The 20847-nt window shown below is 35.1% G+C and overlaps 1 protein-coding gene across 6 annotated transcripts in view; it reads left to right on the top strand.

Moving 5' to 3' along the window:
* LOC108969839 (unconventional myosin-XVIIIa) overlaps positions 1-20847 on the top strand; it is a 111817-nt gene that overhangs the window by 15874 nt on the left and 75096 nt on the right. For 4 of the 6 annotated variants that reach the window (XM_018934834.1, XM_018934818.1, XM_018934826.1 and 1 more), the window contains one exon: positions 49-207. In XM_018934834.1, the coding sequence (XP_018790379.1) occupies positions 49-207 (159 nt within the window). Of the gene's footprint in view, positions 1-48; positions 208-4013; positions 4076-16189; positions 17463-20847 lie in introns of those variants that run through there. The other 2 variants (XM_018934916.1, XM_018934847.1) reach the window with 2 other exon arrangements.

The raw sequence follows: 20847 nt of genomic DNA, 5'->3' as shown, positions 1-20847 counted from the left end.
TTAAGTCACATTTGATAATTTTTTGCTCATATTTGAAAATCTGCGCAGGTACAACCCGTTTCGGAATTAGTGGAGCTGAGTAAGCGCTGCATGCCACCACAAGGTATTGGTGTTGTCGCCAATGCTGATGATGAAGTGGATCGCGCTGCAAGGAATGCAAATTGCAATACGCTTAAGAGGAGTGCTAGCAAGCGGTTTAAACAGCAGGTAAGTGATTGTGTATTATATGTAAAGAATAAAGATTAAATCTCGTCAGGTGTACATATTCTCCGGGTCACCAAATCACTTGCACTACGAAATACATCCAAGGGATGTAAGTCCAAATCCTCTCTGGGAAAAATATTTACACATTTTTTAAAACGAAGCATTTTATCCTTCATAGTCGACCCATGCCTACTTATATGGTGAGGCATGACTGAGAAGTTATTAAAATTTTCAATATTTACCTAACATATTGAAAGTCGTCCGAATGGATGGATGTATGTAAATTATTCCAATCATTTTACATATTGGTCTTATTGTATGGAGCATTTGTAACCATTTACAACAATAACTACCATTTCATTAGAATCCCTTCAGGAAAAAATGTACAATTTATGGTTCATTTTATATATATATAATTTGGAACGAATATCTTTTAAAACTCTTATATGTATATCATTTTGAGAACCATATATGCTTCTTGTGAATACTCCAAACACTTCCAAAGGAAGGGAAGGAGACAATTTGTAGGTTGTTGGAAACGTCATTGCTTGAAAAAGTTCTGTAAAAGTCTTCTCCGATTCAGAAACCGTTCTTCTTTCCTCTTCGATTTTCAGCTTCTTACTACCTTTTGACCTCTTAGCTTCGAGTCCCTAGCGTTCTTACATATTTTTTAATTTCTTCAAGGGACATAGTTGAAAGAAATAATATTTGCTTTCCAAACGGATTATCGTCGCTCAAGCCGTTTGACAAAATATGAAGCAGTAGCACCCCATAATTCCATTAAAATGTATGCTATCGAATTGCTTGCAACATGCTACAACTAATAATGCAAATTTACATCACTATACTTTTGCTCTCAAACCAATGAAAGCGAACTTGTCCGTATATTAACATTCGTATACATACACAACGGCGCTTGCGTAAATTCTCAAATAAATATGCTATGACACTTTTAAGCTGTAATAAAAAGTGTTATAACGGCTTGTATACTTTGGCTAATGCTTCGAAAAATGTGCGAAACGACGAGTATTAACACGAAATGCACCACAGGAGTTCGCACGCATGCATTAAAAAAATAATATTGTTGCACATAAATAACGGCTGACTGCTGACAGTGACAACAAGAATGCGAACAACAAAAATTTTAACTTCGGTTGCGTCGAAGCTATAATACCCTCCATAAAATAAAAAATATTCATATAAGAACTTGATTTTGAGCGGTCAGTTTATTAGTCAGCTATATGAAAGTACGAAAATTGTATAGCTTCTTTTGACAATAAGCCGTGCCAAATTTTTTTAAGATACCTCGGCAATTGAAAAAGTTTCCCACACAAGGAATCTATTCCGCTCGTTCAGTTTATATCTGCTGTAGTGGTTCAATAGCGGCGGTTATGACAAATAAGCAGCCCCTTGGCTGTCGGCAACTTAAGCGACTAGTTCGATTATACAGACGGACAGATAAATGGACATATCTGAATTGACTTAGCTCGTCATGCTGTTCCTCATAGGGTATACAAATTTAGCGAATGTGTCAAAAATAAAAGAAAAACAGTTGGTACACACCTCTTAACAACTGACAATTTAAGCCAAAAAAGAGTAAAAAATATTCGTATGTGCCTTCAAAGCGAATTAAGAATGAACCTTAGACAAATATTTACCCATTTGTGAACATGGGCATTATGAGGCATTTATATGTGTTTGCGAGTGTGTGTTGTATATTTGTATAGATCGTAATAAAAATTGAACAATTAAAGCGACAGAAGGTGATGTGAGTAACCAATTACTCCTTAGCTATATATCGTATAACCTATGCTGAGTTAGATAGGGTTCCACGGGCGAAGGCGTTGTGCGTTGATGTTTGCACCACGGAATGCAAATTTACTTTTTTGAATTTTTTCACAGATATGCCTTGCAACATCGCCGAGAAGTAGCAAAATGTTGTTTAAAAATTTTAAGTGTTTGTTGTTGTTAATAACTATCAGCAATACGACTAATCTTATAACAGTTAACTGGCATATAAAGCCCAGGAATTGGAAAAAAGGAAACAAAAAAAAAAAAAAAATTAATAAAATCAAAAATGTATTGGTCTCTGCCAGCTGCAATTTATTATGCAATCACTCATTTTGTTTTGACAGTATTGATGACTACACCACACTTTGATATTGTTCTACTCATCAACATATAATAACTCATTTGTATGTATAATGATATATTTGAAAAGGAAGTATGTCAAACATTTTTTGAAGCCAAGCCTATAAATTCGTGGGGGTATGCTTGGAAGTTTTTAGTTATACTCAATTTATTGTGGAATTTTTTAAAAATATTTTCATACTTTTATTAACATTCATATTTACTTATTGAGTAGGGTGTTCTAAGGAGCGCTTAAACATATTTCACGTAATTAACGTTTTTAAATTTATTATTTTCTATAACTATTTACCGCAATTTTTTTTTTTGGTAAATGGCCATTTATTTTACTTCACAATTTGATTTGCGTTTTATAATGCTAATTATAGTTTCATATTATTTATTTTGATACCATTATGTTTTGTAATTTTTCAATCCAAATTATATAACACAATTGTTTTTTAATTTATTTAAGTATTTTTATTTTCAATTTAGCACAATGTGATTTGCTATTTAAATGAAAACATAATATATGTATGTTAAATTCAAGTTTAATATAGTTTTTATTATATTTTAATGAATACATTTATATCTAATCAAAGCAAATCGAAATTTAAAAAAATATACTTTTTTATAGGAAATTATTATAAATTTTAATTTATTTCCTATAAAAAATATATTTTTTTATTAAATATATTTTTTTATTAAAAATATATTTTTTTATTAAAAAAATTTTTTTTTTATCAGATACAAATTTATTTAATTTTTTAAATTTTCAATTTGAATATTTAGTTAATCTGTTTCAATTTGCCTTACTTAATTTACTAAGTAATATATAATTATTTTATTTTGTATCTCTTTTTTTTTGTAAAGCAGCTAATTTAAAATTTTAGTAAATTTAGCAAGTCAACTTTCATTTACAATTTTTGTTTTATTTAAACAAATTAAACATTAAAAATATTTTTTTTTGTTCGTTTCCTTTAAAAAATGTATTTACATACCAAATACATTTCTTTAAGTATTTCATTTAATTTTAATTAAAAAACGAAGAAAAAAGTAAATTCAATTTACCTTACTTTATTATAAACATGTATATTACTACAATATATTTTATTTGTCAAAAAGTCTTTAATACTTACGATATGGCAACGCCAGCGCAACCTCTGCTCCACCAACGCAAACGCATTTCGCTCCACGCTCAGCTGGTGTAAATACTGGTGCTGCTTGCTGCTGCTGTTTCCTACGCATTACGCGGCGCACAGTAGGCGATAATTGCAGCAATGCTAATTGAAACAATGTCTTGCTGCTTTTTTGCTCCGAGTTTTGGTTGTTTATTGYTGTTGTTGCTTCTCTTCTGCTGCGATTGCATTGTTTTTCTCGCAACTTCTAACTCTCAGCCTTTTATATTTTTAGCGCGTTATTGACTTCAGATAACCAGCGCTCTCACAAATACATGCGCACAAACCTACTCATAGGTACATTGTGTAGAAGTCAGCGATCGCCACTCCAACTCTGCTGACGATAGTTTACCATACCTACATATTTTTGTTGGGGAGCCGCGGTACCACTACCAAGACAGCCGGTGCGCCGCCAGCGCGCAACTTTGCCACATTCAACTGGCAGCAGCTTAACACCGTCATTTAGTTTGTTTGTTAACTTTGTTATGCGCGGTCGATTCACAAGCTCAAGCCGATCGTGTTGAACTACCACAGCTATACTGCAATTCAATTTAATTTGTTTTGAAGTAAATTCCTAAACTTCAGCATAACTTTAACTCTGTTCGACAATTAAGGGGCGTGCGTGTGAAATCTGAGCCCTTTGTCGCGTTGTGCTGTTCCGTTAACAATTTTTTTTTTTTTTGTATTTAGTATTCGCCCCTTTGTGTTACATTGTGTATACATACATTCGTATGTGTAATTGTGGTGCATTTAATAATTTTTTATTTTTGTTTTTGTAACATCGATGTCATCAGCGTGCAATCATCACCAATGGCCGGTGTTTAATTTTTCCTCGTGTGGTTCTTCGATTTGATGGCCCTTTAATTGTCGTTTTTAATTAACTATTTACATTTGTCGGCCTTTGTGTTTGTGTTGTAATCGGTATTTTCAAAGTGTTTGTTGTTACTTTCGTATATACTCAGTTGGAGGCACAGCAATCAAAGAACAGTGTTTGTTGAGAGTTTCCCTTTCAAATATTTCTAATACTTAGTGATTACCTCTCTAATTGATTTATGAGCTGTCAGTTGAAGAAGCTATTGATTTCATTCATTAAAATTCGTATATGCAAAAACAAAATAAAAAAAAAATAAAGTAAAAGTAAAACAACAACATTAATTACACTATAAAATTCAACAACTAATTGCAAATATATACATATTTAATATAATATAATATTGCTTAAAATAACATAATATGGCATAACATAACATTATGTAACATAACTTAATATTAACGTAAAAACATTACATAGCCCAACAAAAAAGTTCCACTTATCATAAAAAATCTAAGTATAAAAAAATATAATTTTAATATCCTGGATTTGGAGTTTAATTTAAATTTTTTGTTTTTGTTTTAATAAAGCAAAACAACTTTAAAATGTTACATACAAAAAAAAAAAGAAAGGTCTGCATAGACTTCCATGCAGTCGTAAAAAAGGAAACATATGGAAAATATTCTGAAGTTTCGAAAGCTCTTTCGTTCACTATTAAAAAAATATGTAATAACACAATATTCTATGGACTAGAGAAGCCTGAAAAAGTTATTTACATTGAATTATTGCAGTCGGATCATTAAACCTTCAGAAATAGTTTTATTGACTTGAAAGCCATATGCCTGCATTTCCCCGACTGCATTAAATTTGAACTTGTGGTCAAGAATCATATCCAAAATAGTTTATTTTGAATCCAAATATGAGTGAGAAATGTGTTGCATCCGCTTATTTATATTTTGCTTGTCCGATATTATTTCATGCATTTTTGAATAATGTAAAAATGAGACTTAAAGTGAACTAAGAAATTTCTCATAATCTGCCAAGAGTAATGGGGTGAATTCCATATATTTATCATATGACTTCGATAATCTTGAAACCGCTGCTAAATGCTTTGAAAGAGAAAGTAACCTTAAAGTCAGAATTGACACGTTAAGAAATAATTTCCGGAACCTACAAACATTAATTTTCTTGTCTAAAAAATTTATCTTAAACATCCGGCTAATAATGTGTGTGTTGTCGGTCTGTGGTAGTCTTATATTTTTGCATTATAACTGTTTTCATTGTTAATGAAAAAAATCATCGATATACCAAATTTATCGATAACATATGCATACTATCACAGTCAAAGTTGGCAACACAAACTAAACTAAATTAAATTAATTATATATTTCGATATGTAAACAAAATACCACAAACACACGAGAAAAAAACTCTAATGAAAATCAAATCAATATTTAAATGTCAAACTTGCATTTTTAAGTACGTGAACGTTGCCACGATCGTTTGATCTATCTGCGCTTACACGATAGCGATCAACTCAAGCGAACAGTGTAAATTGCTGAAATCGGCCAGCCAAGCTTGCGGTCGCTTGCCATAAGTTTAGTATATATTTACATACAATTGTATGAATACATACATATATCACCTACTGTAACTGCCATTTCAACTTTATTCAATAAATTAATTTTTCTGCAGGTATTACTCGTTAAAGGCTATTATTTATGCAAATAGAAAATGTATTTGGATTTTTTCCTTTTATTGTTTAGTATTTTCGTGTGTTGCAGCCAAATCTTCAATTTTTATTGCCAAGGCATACTCTTGTTACATACATACAYACATGTGTATGTACTTCATTCATTAAATATGCATTCGTTTTCTAATTGATTTTCGACTGTGGCATTTTATTGCATTTTAATTGTCGTTGTGCATTTATTTTTGTTTTTATGTTATACCCTTAACAGGGTGTATTGCTCTAGGTTAGATTATACTGGTCGATGGTTCAGTTAAATTCTAGGGAAAGTATTCATCATACAAGACGTCAACACTTTCTGTGATACTTCGTCTAGTCTCTTGAACTGCGAAGCTCCTACAAAGGTTGTCTAGAAAGTAATAAGACGATTTTCTTCCGCCGCGACTGTACTTTGGAGCGTTCCTAGCTAACGAACGAGCGAACGAAACAATTGTTTCCGAGCACTCGGAGAGTCAGTTTGATATGATTAAACCAGATCTTACCCAGATGTTGCTTCAGTAAGAAGTGGTGTTTTTCGGTGGAGCCTCGCCTTTTTACAAGGTCGGGAAGAGGTCGCTGATGAAGACCGGAAGAATGAGCAAATCTAAAGTGATAACCATGCTCATTGTCTTTTTTGTCATCGTCCACCATGAATTTGTTCTTCCTGGACAAATCGTCAATGTAAAGTTTTACGTGGAAGTGCTCAAGAGACTTAAACGAAGGGTCAATCGAGTTTGACAAGACATCGCAGCCGATTGGAAGTTGCACATCGACATTGTTTCTTTGCCTGAAAAGGCCAATGAAAGGGGATCCAAGCTGCATGCACCTCGGCGGTAGAATGCCTTCCGTAAGACCTTCAATGCTTGGAAATCACGCTGGCAGCGATGTACTTAAGGAATTCCATCTCTCCCAGATTAGTCTTCCAGGCCTGTCGAAATTTACAGGGTATACTATGGGAATCCCCATAAAGTATATGTGCATCTATATGATCATCGCGACGAGCGGATTTGATTTAGCCATGTCCATCTGTCTATCTCTCCGCCATCTGTATGTACGTTAAATAGTCCCTCAGTTTTTGAGATATCGATCTGAAATCTTTCACACATGCTTTTCTCCGCAAAAAGCTGCTCAGTTGTCGAAACCGCCCATATCAGTCTACTATAGCATATAGCTGCCATACAAAAAAAAATATAATCCGGTTCGTTAAGAAATTCGACATGCAAACCATAGTCTGTAAATAACGAAATTTAAATCTTATCTTAAAGCTTCTCCAGTTTGTGCTGCGCCTAAATCGCCGATAGTAGGTATGAAAGAATTGAAGTAATGATTCATTATATTAAAAATCTCTAAAAAACATCAGCGGCTCTATGAATTTTGGTCGAATTGTAAGCAAAGTGTCGAAAAAACTGTCTAAATTACTGTATTTGTAATGAGGACAGTGCATGCAACTATATTTATATTTACTTATTTCAAAACACAAATTTTCAACAAGCAAATCTTGCACACCAACATAAAATAAACAAATCGAGTACAAAGTTTGTTTTACTAAAGCTGCTTTGTAGAAATTTTTTAGGATTACGTAGATATGTATGTAAAAATTGCGTAGATTTCTCCAAACGGCCCTAGTCGACCTAACTCAACCTAACCTGCGGCCGTCAGTCCAGGCGATTAGTGAAAGTTCATAATGAGTTTTTCTTGTTCGGTTTCTCAAAAAAAAAAAAAAAATGAAGAATTTCAACATTTGTCTTTTTATCGTTAGCCGTCTTTTGCTCGAAATGATTTATTTCAATGCTATAAGAACCCACTGACGGGAGACGTTTGCGACATGTTCATTTCAACAGATCTCTGCAATTTGAATATGTAATCCACATAATGTGTGCACTGAACAGAGAGCAAAATATTTGTTTTTACACATATCACAAAATTCTAATACGATCATGCATTTTGTTTAGGAACATTTTTTAAATAAATACATTGGCTTTGACTTCAATTGAGTAATGGTTTTAACAGCATATCCTGGATAAAATTTATGACATGTGAAAACGTTGTATTTAAGATTTTTGCCATATTTCTTATATTTAACTGTTCTTCAGTACGCTTTTAAAATTAATTTTTAAAAATTCGAATGCCATTTTTTTAAGAAGACTTACAGGTATGGTATTGCTAGTATTTCAATTTATAGAACTACAGTCGAAGTATTTTGCGCTTTCGGCCATGCCACGTAAGTCATATCCTAAATGCCTGTCGTGTTTATCAAGCTATATTCTTGCTAATCGTGGCCTTACAATGGCTAGAGGAAAAATAAAGAAATATCATACCTTAGGGATGTAAATTGATTAATTTTTTCGTACTAATTAAAATTAGTAACAATTTCATACACATAATCATTATATGTATTTGACATATTACTCCTTATTGACAACTGTTTAGTCGGCAATAGTTCAAAGCCTAATCACATGCATGCACATACGCCTAATTGTTAGCAACTTAACAATGTATCTCATTAATATAATATATATTTTCTCACACTGCGTACTTAAAAACATACCCACGTATGCATATGGCACAATTTGCTATTCAATTAGAGTCATTAGATCCACTTTTCCACAGCTATTTTCTGCCTCCACTTCTAATCGATTCATAGTTGCATAAAATAGGTTTTTTTTCCTCCACCTTTCACTCCGCAATTGCTAATTAAGCGCTCAAATACACTTGCAGTCACATTTCCGAAACAATTCATCCATTCCAATTCATAACTGCACAACACTTCTGTACACAACACTAATGAGATAAAAATATAATAATAAATAAACATATGTAAGTAAAAATTAGTTCCATTAAATCGCCATTCTACTCATTAGTGCAATTAAATCGGAGTTTAAGTTGCACGACCTTACCTACTTTTGATTAAACGGCAACGCATGTGGGGACACCACAGTCGCGCGTACGAGTGACGAACGCATCCGAGTGTGTGGCCATGTACAAAAACTAAAATATAATACCATATATACAATATAAAAAAATATCTGGTAAACACATGTATTTTCCTTCTATGGCTATTATCAAGCTATGTACATATGTATGTATGTGTGAATGAATGTGTGATCATAAATGCTGCTAATATTGCTAGCAACGCCCTACAGGCGTAATAACTTCATATATTAACGTAACGTAATAAATAATCGTTTTCTATCCATAATCCCTTTGATATAGCATAACAAAAACAAAACAAAACGATCAAATGATAATCACATGATGATGTACTGATCGCACAGCAAAATAAATAAATAATACAAAAATATAAAAGCAACAACAATTGCCGCTTTATATTGTGCATTTAGCAACAAATACAACTTACTTAGTTGAAGTCTTGAAAAATATTATATTTGCCTTTTGCTATTTACAGACCGTCCAAGTAGCTGATCAGTCAGTCAGTCAGCACTGCATGACAATAGATCGTGAATCAATCAATAGCAATCGCAACAACAACAAGTTGGCTATAATTCGCCAATGGCTAAGTTTTTAACACCACTTCCCAACAATTGCCCACAATTACCCCTCCACTACACGCCGCTCCACTCGGCTCCTCCTCGTGTGTCGGCTGGTCTCATGGCAAATGTTTTCCTTAGTTATTATTGCATTTGATATTTTAGTGATCTTCACTGCTATTGATCGTACGAATTTGCTGTTTGTTACGTTATTATTTTCTGTTCCCATTAAATGTTTTAATTTTTTTTCTTCGTTTGTGTGATGAAATTTCATTTAGTATTCAGCGCTTGTTGTGCACAACTGGCAGACTGGCTCTGTATGCGGCTTTGTGTGAGAATGCTCGCAGCTTGTCAGTTGCACGCTTATTGTTGCGTGGCGGTTAGTTGTTGGTTTGGTCGGTGCTTTAAATGCGTTTGTTGGTACAAGTTATCAATTTTAATAACAAAAATAGAATAACTGTAATAATAATCTTGTTTTCCAATAGAATTAACGGTTCGCCGACAATTGCCCACTAATCCTGTGTTATATAATATGGCACGAATGTAATTTTGATTGATTTGGCATGAAATTATGGCGCGTGCGTGTCTCCTGCTCTACGAAAGTAAAGCAGAGCAAAAACGGGTGAAAGATAAAACGTGATGTGTATTATAACATCTAATTGTTTTCTCTTTTAAATGTTGCTTTATCATTGTTTGATATTATTTGTTATGTACATGCATTTGCTTTTGTTTTTTTTAGTTTGTTGTTAGACGTACATATGTTAGCCCATTATATTGTTTCTCTAAGCAAATCACGGCTACAATCGGCTAATACCGGAAATCCTTTACTAAACTTTTAGATTTTTCTTGCTTTCTTTGATTGCCATTTCTGTCATCTCGTCGTAATCTTGCAGGATTAAAGCAAGAAATTTCAGTTGTCAGAAACGTCTAACCTTTCGAAATCGTATGTTCTTTCACTACAAAGCTCATATCGCTTTTCATTTATTCTCGTGTTCAACCCGACGAAAATGGAAGATCTCTTAAAAAAGTAAACTTGGTCTAAAAAATTCAAAAATTAAGGACCGCTTACTTAGAAATTCGACAGCGTAAAGTTTAAATATAAATTTTATACTATTTTTTACCAAGAAATCGCTGTAGTAAAAATTGGCTGCGCATAGTTTAGAAGATCTCGTTAACTTTCATGATGTACAATTACTTCTTCGACGGTATATATAAAGCCATGACCCTACTAATGCACTTTGATTTGTCGCAAAGAGCGAGAAGGTGTGTTGAGAGTTAAATCTGTGCTCTTTTCAGCATTTACTGCATTTTATTTGGCCGCAACCATGCATCTAACAGCCCACATGATTATGTTAATTAAAAACTCATAAATTGTTGGCGTCTTGTGGTGGCATCTCTGAAATTCCGTTAACTCAATTTATTAACGAAAGGGAGTTGAAAAAACTTCGAAGACAAAATTTGTTTTACTTTCAACTTGGCGAAAGGTCAATGCTTCTAACAAAAATCAATGGCCTTTTACACTTATGAATACTTCATTACATACAGCAGTCTTATCACTGTGATCGCTATTTTAGCGTAGGTTGGTGTTCATTATGAACAGACTACCTATTAAGATGGGTATGTTAATAAGATTTGAAAGTTGCTTGTTAGACAGTTGGTCAATCTGCTTGAATAAATCAAAGGTAAAATGAAGTGGTGATTATCCATGTGTTGCTTATAGTATTTTGAGTTAAGAAATCATAAGTTAATAGATTATAATATGGCAGAAGCTTTATATACTACATATTTGCATTTCGCTAAAAGTAAGAGCTGAAAACCAGTTAATTGCAATTTAAGTATAGTTAAGAAATTATTGATCTTCAATATTTACAATTAGTAGTTATCCAATCCAATGCTTCCATCGAACTGCTAAGCTGTAGGGTAGCTTTGATCGAAAGAAGGCGGAAGTTAAAAAAAAAAACTTTAACCTTGGTTGCAACTAAGCTATAATACAAAAGATTTCTTAGAAGAATTTGATTCCGATCGTTTAGTTTGTATGGCAGCTATATGCTATAGTTCCCACAAATGAGCAGTTTCTTGTGTAGAAAAGGACATGTACAAATCTCATCCTGCTGTCCTTTTATATAGACATTTCAGAGAGTCTGTGTCGTTTTCTTCTGAGTGTACATATATAACTAAGGATCCTTTTTGAAAACATTAGCTTCGGAGCCAATGGGATTTTAGCATGATATTATGTAAAAGGTCCGCCTCAGTTGAAAATACTTTCGGAACGTTAATTGTGTGTTAATAAAAGTGATAGCCCTCATAAAGACGTTCTATTTAAAGGACTACAGTTCTTAAAGCTTTGTGAGATCATCAGTCGGTTATTCCCTTTTAATTTGTGGAGAACATCTTGATTTTATTATACGAAAACAGTTTTTAAACAACAAAAAACGTTAAGTTCGGCTACACCAAGGAACCAATTCCCTTTACAGGTGCAGTTTTTATAGCGCAAAGCAGCATACAAATATCTTTATTTTCATTTTAATCGGTCAATTTGTATGACATGGCTCCCCAACTGAGGTAGTGCCACTGCGTTTAGGACTCTCCACGCAAAAATGTAATTCTAATGAAAGGAAGGCGAGAATCTTCTTCGACTTGAGACCCATGGGAAGACGACGGAAGCAAGGGTCCACGCATCCAATGGAAGGACGAAGTGCATAGCGACCTGTCTGCACTTGGGATGAAAAACTGGCGTGACCTCGCAAAGGATAGCGGCAACTGGCGAAGTATCATATTCTCGTTTCAGACCGACCCACGGTTGTAGTACCAAAGTAAAAGAGGAAGATGTTTGTATGACAGCTATATGTTATAGAGATTATCTTATTGACGAAAATAATAATGAATGCAAAATTTACTGAATATATCCATAAGCCACATAATTCCGACCGTTCAGTTTGTATGACAGCTATGTGCCATAGTGCTCCGAACTGAATAATTTCTTCGGAGATTGCATTATTGGCTTAGATTGTAAACCATGCCGAGTTTTCTTTGAAGATATCTAGTCAAATGACAAAGCTTTCTATGCAAGCGCTAATTTCCGATCGTTCAGTTTGTATCACATCTATATGCTAGAGTGGTTTGATATCGGATCAGTTATATAGTGAATATACTTTCAAAGGTTTCTTCCGTTTCATTTTGAGAGTTACAAACTTCGCAAAACACGTAGTATAATTTATTCAGGGTTGAAAAAGAACTCCTTAATGGATGGCGCTTTTTAATAATTGAATGAACTGTTTAAAATAGCAAATATCGGTTAACCCTAGACTATGTAATACTTTGAATGCTGCTTTTGCCGTTACAAGGGTATATAAAATGTATATTTGGAGGACTTCTAAAGATACGCCATGTTCATGTTTTCTATTAAAAAATACGCCACCTGATCATTGCGATCGTTGTCGCTCATTTCGTTTTTTTTATTTGCCCCAAGTTAGATATAAATTCCGATAGTAATATAAAGAAATGTCAACATTCTATCCGCGAATGCCTTAAAAGTGTTCAATTTCCGTTTGTTTTAATTAAACACTGTATGCATTTGGCAACAAGTACTTGGACTGACCGCACCGATCGTTGCAAACGTCATTACGCGCTGTCAACCTAAATGTTCATGTAACTCACTTATATCATACAAAGCATTCATTAGAGTAACAAAGAGTGAAACACATTTAAATGTGTTGTTACACATTTATGGGCAGTGAGACAGGCGTAGTGGGTATGACAGTATATGACAATCGTTTGCGAATTCGCTATGCGCATTGCTTTCATGCCGCCCAAACTTAATATAATTTCCGCAAAACCCACAAATGACAACACTGACTGCTTGTGTACGCTTGCTTGAGGTGTAACTAATGCTTAGAACTTTATTTTACGTTTTTATCAACTTTTTTTTTATTTGCTATACCCCGATTTGTTGTTGTTGGTCTCGTAATTTGATCGGTGCATTTATGATGCTGTGTCGCGTGTATGGCGTAGCGGCAGTGCTTAGGCGGTTTTTATTGTTGCGGCGCATGCATGTGTGTGTATATTAAGGGTGTTCCTTAAATTAATTCTTATTAGCTCTAATGCCTTAAACCTTCGTCGACCTTGGTATTAATAATAATGCTGTCACTTATAAAAATTAGCCCCTTACGAAGTTAGTTAAATTTTTCATCTAAAATTTAAAATTTTCTATAAGTCACCCTAGTACATGCACCTAAACATCCATACGCTTATTCGGTGTCGGCCGTTAGTCAAGGTTATGATCATTGCAAGCGGCTTTTGCCACTTGCTCTTGGGTTTTAGCTTCGCACAGCGCGCTTGCTTTGAGCTGTTGGCTGTTAGCTGTTAGCTGCTGGCTATTTACCTTTTTGCTTGGCGATTTTTATGTATTATTGTCTTATTGTATTATCATAAGTGCTTAGCATGCGCGTTCGCCTTCGACGCAGTGCGGAAAGCAAAAGCGCTATTCTTAGTTACTGTTTTGCTGTCATTATTGCTGTTGTTGCCGCTAGCCATGCGCTGTTGTGCTTGAGCTGTTGGCCCAAAACCACATTAAAGGTGTCTATTGTTGCTCTAACCATGGAATTTGCTAAATTACTATTACAACAATGCAAACAAATGCGAATTCAATTCGGCGCAACAATGACACAGCAGCAGCAACAACAACGGTAACAGTAATACTAACTAGTACTTTTGGTATTTTTTCGCCTGTTTTTAAACGCGAAAATAAGAGTTTTACTAATTAGAGAATAACAACATGCAAATGTAGTTGAAGTAAACAAAATCTGTAAGCAAATGCCAAAATCGGCGTGAATGAATCAAGCGCGTATCGAATGCGCGCGTGGGCGCGTTTGTTAGACACAAATTTTATGAACGAAATGCTGCGGTTTGCGTTGTTTTGGTTTAGTTTGTTTATAAACTAAAATCGATCAACTGCAACGGAAATTGTGCCGTGTAACAAAAAAAAAAAAAAAAATTCTGTAATTTATATTCTTTGTTAATATCAATATCCAGTAAATAATAAGAGTAATCCATTTCGTGGTTCCCTTCTTTAGAAAAATGCACCGAAAATTCAAATTTAAAGAGGGATTGTTTATTTTCACTCGAAAGAACATTCTTTGGCATTTATTTTTGGAAGATTATCTCTTTCAAATGTTGGCCGCGTCTACGTCTCAGAGGTTCATCCTTTGAGTCCAATATTCAATAACTCGTTTGAGAATTTCGACTGATTACAGGCGAATAACACGTGTGGTGTTTTGCTCTAAGAATCGAATCGCGATTGTTTGCATAAACTTTAGACTTCACATATCCCACCAGGAAAAAGTCTAACGGTGATGTGATATCACAACATGATCTTGGTGGCCAATCGACCGACTCACCGAAGTGTTCTCTCAATAAATACATTGATTGATGTGATGTGTGGGAAGGGGCGCAGTCTTGTTGAAACCAAATGTCCCTGAGAGCATGACTTTCAGCGTCAAATAGTCGGTTACATGGCGGGATAACGGTAAACGGTGGCGTTTACGTTCTTACCGACATCATTTTTGACCGATGATTTCACCGCCCCACAAACCACACCAACGCACAATGGTTTCTGGATGAAGATTCAATTTCGTTTGTTTACATACCCATTGAGCCAGAAATGGGCCTCACGCTGAACAAAATTTGGCTCGGAAACGTTTGTTCTTCTTGAAACTTTTCACGAGCCAATGGAGCAAGCGATGTTGCTTGGGAAGGTCGAGCGTAAGTCTTTCCACGATGAAATGTCAAACAATACTGAACAAAATTAACATGACAGCTTGACATAACTCACGCGTGATCTGTCAAAAAAGGCTATTAAAAAGTACCTCTAGTTGGATCACCTGCTATATTATTTTTTCATATCTCATCCCTATGGTTACTCAAAAATCGAAAAATGAATTTGGTGAGATTACTTTTTGCTTTTAAAACTAGTTTGACGTAATTTACTTAACATTGTTCTTTTGAAAAAAAAAAACATACAAACTGTCAACCATATCGATGGATCAGAGGTTTCTAAGGGTAATCGAATATTTTCAAAAATTATAGCATCTTTTAAAATATATATTTTCTTTCACGGTTGCGTTTGTAAGGTTGACAAGAGTCAGGAAAGTACATCGTCTGGTCAAATATTCTATAAAAATATTATTTTTATTATCTCATGAGAGCTTATTATTATTAGCCAAGCGGTCTTGACCTTGTTGCGGAAGCTGCTGTCTCTTATACACATCTAGATGTGTATAAGAGACAGGGTACATCGTCTGGTCAAATATTCTATAAAAATATTATTTTTATTATCTCATGAGAGCTTATTATTATTAGCCAAGCGGTCTTGACCTTGTTGCGGAAGCTTTTTTCGTATTCATAGAAGAGAAACCAATTTTAGATTTAGAGAGTTCAGTCTGTAAATATTGAATTTATAAATTCGAAAATTCGAATATAGTAATTTTTGGTTCGAAGATCGATTAACATGTGCCAAGAGGAAACTTGACGTTTTGATCGCCAGAATCAAAGTTGACATGCTCACAGCAAATTGTATTGGAAAAAATATGGAGGGATTTTATAATAGAAGCCGCTGGAGGGTGCTAAATATTGATTCTATGAATTAATAATTTAGAATATGTAATATAAGGAATATAAAACAAAAACTTAACCATTTGCAAAGTAAAACTTGAAGAAAACAGAAAGTATTTGTTGAAAGTGAAAATCAAGCACAAAAAAGGTAAAACAAACCACTGTGTAGTAAAACTAAAAAAAAAAAGTTGAACAACAAAAAAACTGAATATAAAACGGCGATTAAATAAAATCGAACAATGCTAGTATGAAAATTATTAGCAAGTGAACACCCGATTAAGTCCACAATATAGACGAAAATGTTTCTGATACCGAAAAAATTCGAACAAACGCTCCGTGCTTCCCCCATACAGCCAGCAACGCCGGCACAGCCCGGCTCTGGCTTGAATCCGGAATTTCATCGAGGCTGTACCGGCAAGGCGCACGCCTGTGGCACGCTAAAATCGCGTTTAGCTGCCAACAACAACAACAGCACCCACAAAAATGGGGTACATACACAACATCAAACTATTGCTACGATTTCTGCTAAGTCTAATCCGCGTAAGAACAGCATCAGTTCGGAAACGATAAGTGATAGCGGTTCTGAGAATTCAGCATCTTGGCACTCAAACGATTCAATGGTAACGACGAATGGACGCACAACGATGGATGGCGCGTCGACGCCAATCACACAAAAAGTTGGCGGCGCCAAGCCAGCGCTCGCCAAAAAACCAATGCTCAGCGCACACTCCAAGGAATATGCGGTTGCCATGGCCAAAGCGCTCAAAGCTGTCGATACACCCATGCTAAGCGTTAAGCGTGCCCAAAGTCAACAGCGCAACGCAACAGCGCGCACTGCATCACCAGCGCCCACTACGACGAGCAGCGTTAGCCGACGCATGCGTTTGCACAGCGATGGCGATCACTCAGTTGAGAACAGTTTAGCGAGCAGCGCAAATACTTCAATGACGGCTATTAACAGCGCGCAGCAGAGTACTTTTGAACGCACGCAGAAATATCGCAGCTTTCGTGTAGCGGGACGTAAGAACACTACAACTGCCAATGCAAACATGAATGTGCGTCCGCCTTGGAATAGCGGCGCTGGCATACGCAACAATAACAACATATCGATCTACGCAAGTCACAGCGGTAACAACAGCAGTGTCAGTGGCTGCACTGTCACGTCGTTGAGCAATCGCAGCTTTCGCAGCTCGCTGCGTCGTAACACACGCGAAGCGCTCAACTGGCAGACAATTTGGGAACGTTCGTTGGCGCTGCGCAGTTACGGCGCCAATAGTGGAGTCTTCAAGAACTACGATGAGGCTATAAAACAGCAGGTTTGACTTAATACTAACGCATTTACCGCTAATTATTTACATAGATAATTATGAACCGTTGCAACCAAACTAACCTAAATAGTTATAAATACCATATTAGCACATCTAATATTACCGTTACATGGTAGTTGACCTCTTTTTACCAAGAAAAAATAAACATGTGTCCCTAACAGCGTGCCTTGTTGCGCTTGTCAATGCAATTTTCGCGTTGCTCGCGGCAAGCAATCGGATACGCCCGCTGTGTGCAACTAACTGTCCAACTGTTAAGTTGAAATCAAGAATCGTCAGAAATTATGCGCACAATTCGTCTTTTATAGTTGTTTTAATTTATTTAATTGCCTTTTTTGCCTTGTAACGTTAGATGAACCGCTGGCCGGGCGCGTACTCGTCAACTCTAATGCAACACTGCAAAGCTAGACAATTGTGCATATGTACGCATGCTTGCAAACCCTTGTGGCGATCAATTGTCGCGCGATCACATACCAACAATTCCATGTAATAACTCTTTACTCTTCAATCAGTCTTTCGTAGTTGTTCCCCTGTCATTCGCTGAACTATTCATATAGTTTTATTGCTGTAAACACACATACATATGTACATATGATTGTGGTTCTTTATGCGTTGTACGTGATCGTATGTTGCATTGCGTAGGTGGCCTCGTCGCTACAATGCGTGGAGCAGGAAACTGAAGCCGCATGCCTTGCGCTGGGCTCTATTGGTCGCATGTGCCATCAAGCGTATCAATATTTACTTAATAAACGAATTGTATATTCAGTGAATGTTATGCACTCGTTCTATTGAGGACTATATATTTTTTTATTGTTATTGCTGTGTAGTAACAATGCTAGATTTGCTTTTAATAGGGCTCATAAAAGAGTTATTAAATAGTTGCATGCAACATACCTATATGAGCATATGGAAGGCAGCATATGTATATATCTATGAGAAACCGAAGGAAGGAATGAAAATCGAAGGAGAAATATTTCGCCTCGATCCGCAACCATTAACTAAATCTCTGGAAAATGTAGCCATACACTTAAATTCTTTTGGCAGTATATTGCATTATACTTCATTAATTTGTATTGTCGAAAGTCCTTTTTTAAAGCTAGGGTCTCATTAGTTCTGGAAATTATTGTGAATGGTTCCTAAGGTAGTATGTTGGGTAGGGATATCAGTAGTTCTAAAAACCCATATATTAAACATCTTTTAATTAACAGTTACGTTTTAGGAGCTTTTCTATTTCTGTTTACAATCGCTGATCCAAATTTGAGGTCAATGGTAGAACAAATTTTGTGCTCTCGATTACGAATTCAGATTCAGTTAAGGTTTTAGTGCCAATCAAAATTATTTCTTTAATAATTATTGTTTCATTCAACTGGTCTGTAAAGTCGTGAACCCTAGAGTTAGTGAGTTTTGCAGCCCTGACAGACGAGCAAAATTAATGCGCCTTAAGCAAAGCTAATACGCATTGAAATTGTATGGTGACAGACAGCTGATAGTGAAATTTGTTTATTTCAAAAAAAAAACAAAGTAAAACAAAAATGATAAATTATTAATAGAAATTTTGATATTTTTCGAAAATCCTTATCAATTTAACGAAACAATTAGTTTATTATTAACTACGTCAAAAGATAATAGAATGAAATTAAAAGCAATAATTAATTGTAATGCGGAAAAAGTGTGCGGAAAAGTTAAGAATATTGGGAAAATTGATAGCAAACTATGCGTTGTTTATTTTCTGCCATCTAAAAATATTAAAATGTGGCTTTGTTAATATACTTGCACATAATTTAATTAGCAATATAAAACTGCTTACTTCTGATGCTGTAAACGCAAAGAAGCAGCAGACTTCAAGCGACATCTGTCGAAAGAGAGCAAAAATCGACCAGCAGTGTTGCCTACTCAAATTTGGTAAATTCAGCTAAATGCACGACATTCTTGTGCATTACAAACTTGCATTAACATGGGTCAAATGCGCAAGTATATGTAAATTAAGTCCGCTAATGCATATTATCGCTGTCGATTGTCAGGGCTATTAGCTTACATCATTCTCAGAGTTGTTGTTTATGTCCTGATATTGTACTAGAGAACCAGTGTTAGACTCCTAATATACCTCTTAATCTGTCTTAAAAGTAATGTTATAACAGTTTTAGATATGGAGCCGATGAGAGTTGATTCACCAATGTTAAGTGTGTCTATAGCAAACTACAGTATATAAATGAAATCAGAGTTCATTGAGTTTTAAGGTTATGTTTTCAAAATTCCGGCCAAACTTAGCTCCATAAAACGTTGACATCTTTGAAAGGCCGTTTGTATGCGCGTTATGGCTGTTCTCTTAACTTTAATTCTCCTTAAGCCTCTAATATAATATATTTATTATTTTTAAATAACTATCAAATTATTAGTATTTGTAATGTAATCAATTTGGTCGACCGCTTAATTACGCGGCGCTGCCATCGCACTCTATCCTTGATTGTAAATGTCAATGTCAAATTGTATTCATGAAATTCTTAATATATTCCTATTAATAATTAAAGAAACGTAATTATATATAAATAACTCTTTAAAGCTTGAGGAAATTGACTGTTCTTACTTCAATCATCGGTCCTGTCTTTCGATCCGATTGACATGGCAAATTATAATAACAATGCTTGAAAACTTATTAATAACTTCGACTGCGATCAATATCAGCAGACTGCCTGTCTGAAGAATTAAGATTTTCACCAAATTTGGCATAAGCACTAACAGAACGATCGCGGCGATCATGCCGCACTATTTATTCAACTTGAAAATGATTTTTTTAATTTCGCAATGACTCAATCAGCGTTGTCTTTACAAGCAATAAAGTTTAATGGAATTAAATAAAAATCTCTTTGGCGTGGCATTGAGATTAAAATCGTAATTTTAATTTGTTACAGTGAAGTTAAGTGCCAAGCGCTGGCAACTCTACCAGGGAAGAACAACGCTCTGGGTGTGTACTTACTCGTAGTTATGCGTGTTTGGCAGGGCGTCGGCGGGGCCGCGCCGTTGCTAGCAATTCTCGGTATGTCACTCAAATCGCACATTAAGTGCGTTTCATTTAAAGCGCATATTTATTTATTATTTATGCTTGTGTGGGTGCTGCACAAATACTAATGTATTAAATCAGACACTTTTAACAAACAAGGGTCGTTAGATTCAGCTGAATTTTTATGTAAGAAGTTTTTTTTTATCTTAATACTCTCGGCAGATCCGAGTAGGTAGACCGTTGTAGAGTTCGTACTTTTATAAGGTCCACGTTTGCCCGGTATAATTTACTGTGCTCACTCTTTTGCTCACAAGTGAAAGCTAAAGTTTTGTATTTCTATCTTAGTATACGTATGTACATATATATGTTAGAACTGCA

This window comes from Bactrocera latifrons, unplaced genomic scaffold (genome assembly GCF_001853355.1).
Source record: "Bactrocera latifrons isolate USDA-ARS-PBARC rearing strain unplaced genomic scaffold, ASM185335v1 scaffold_106, whole genome shotgun sequence".
In the NCBI taxonomy this organism is placed as follows: domain Eukaryota; kingdom Metazoa; phylum Arthropoda; class Insecta; order Diptera; family Tephritidae; genus Bactrocera; species Bactrocera latifrons.
The sequence above is the reverse complement of the archived record's forward strand: the minus strand, read 5'-3'. Positions and strand labels throughout refer to the sequence as shown.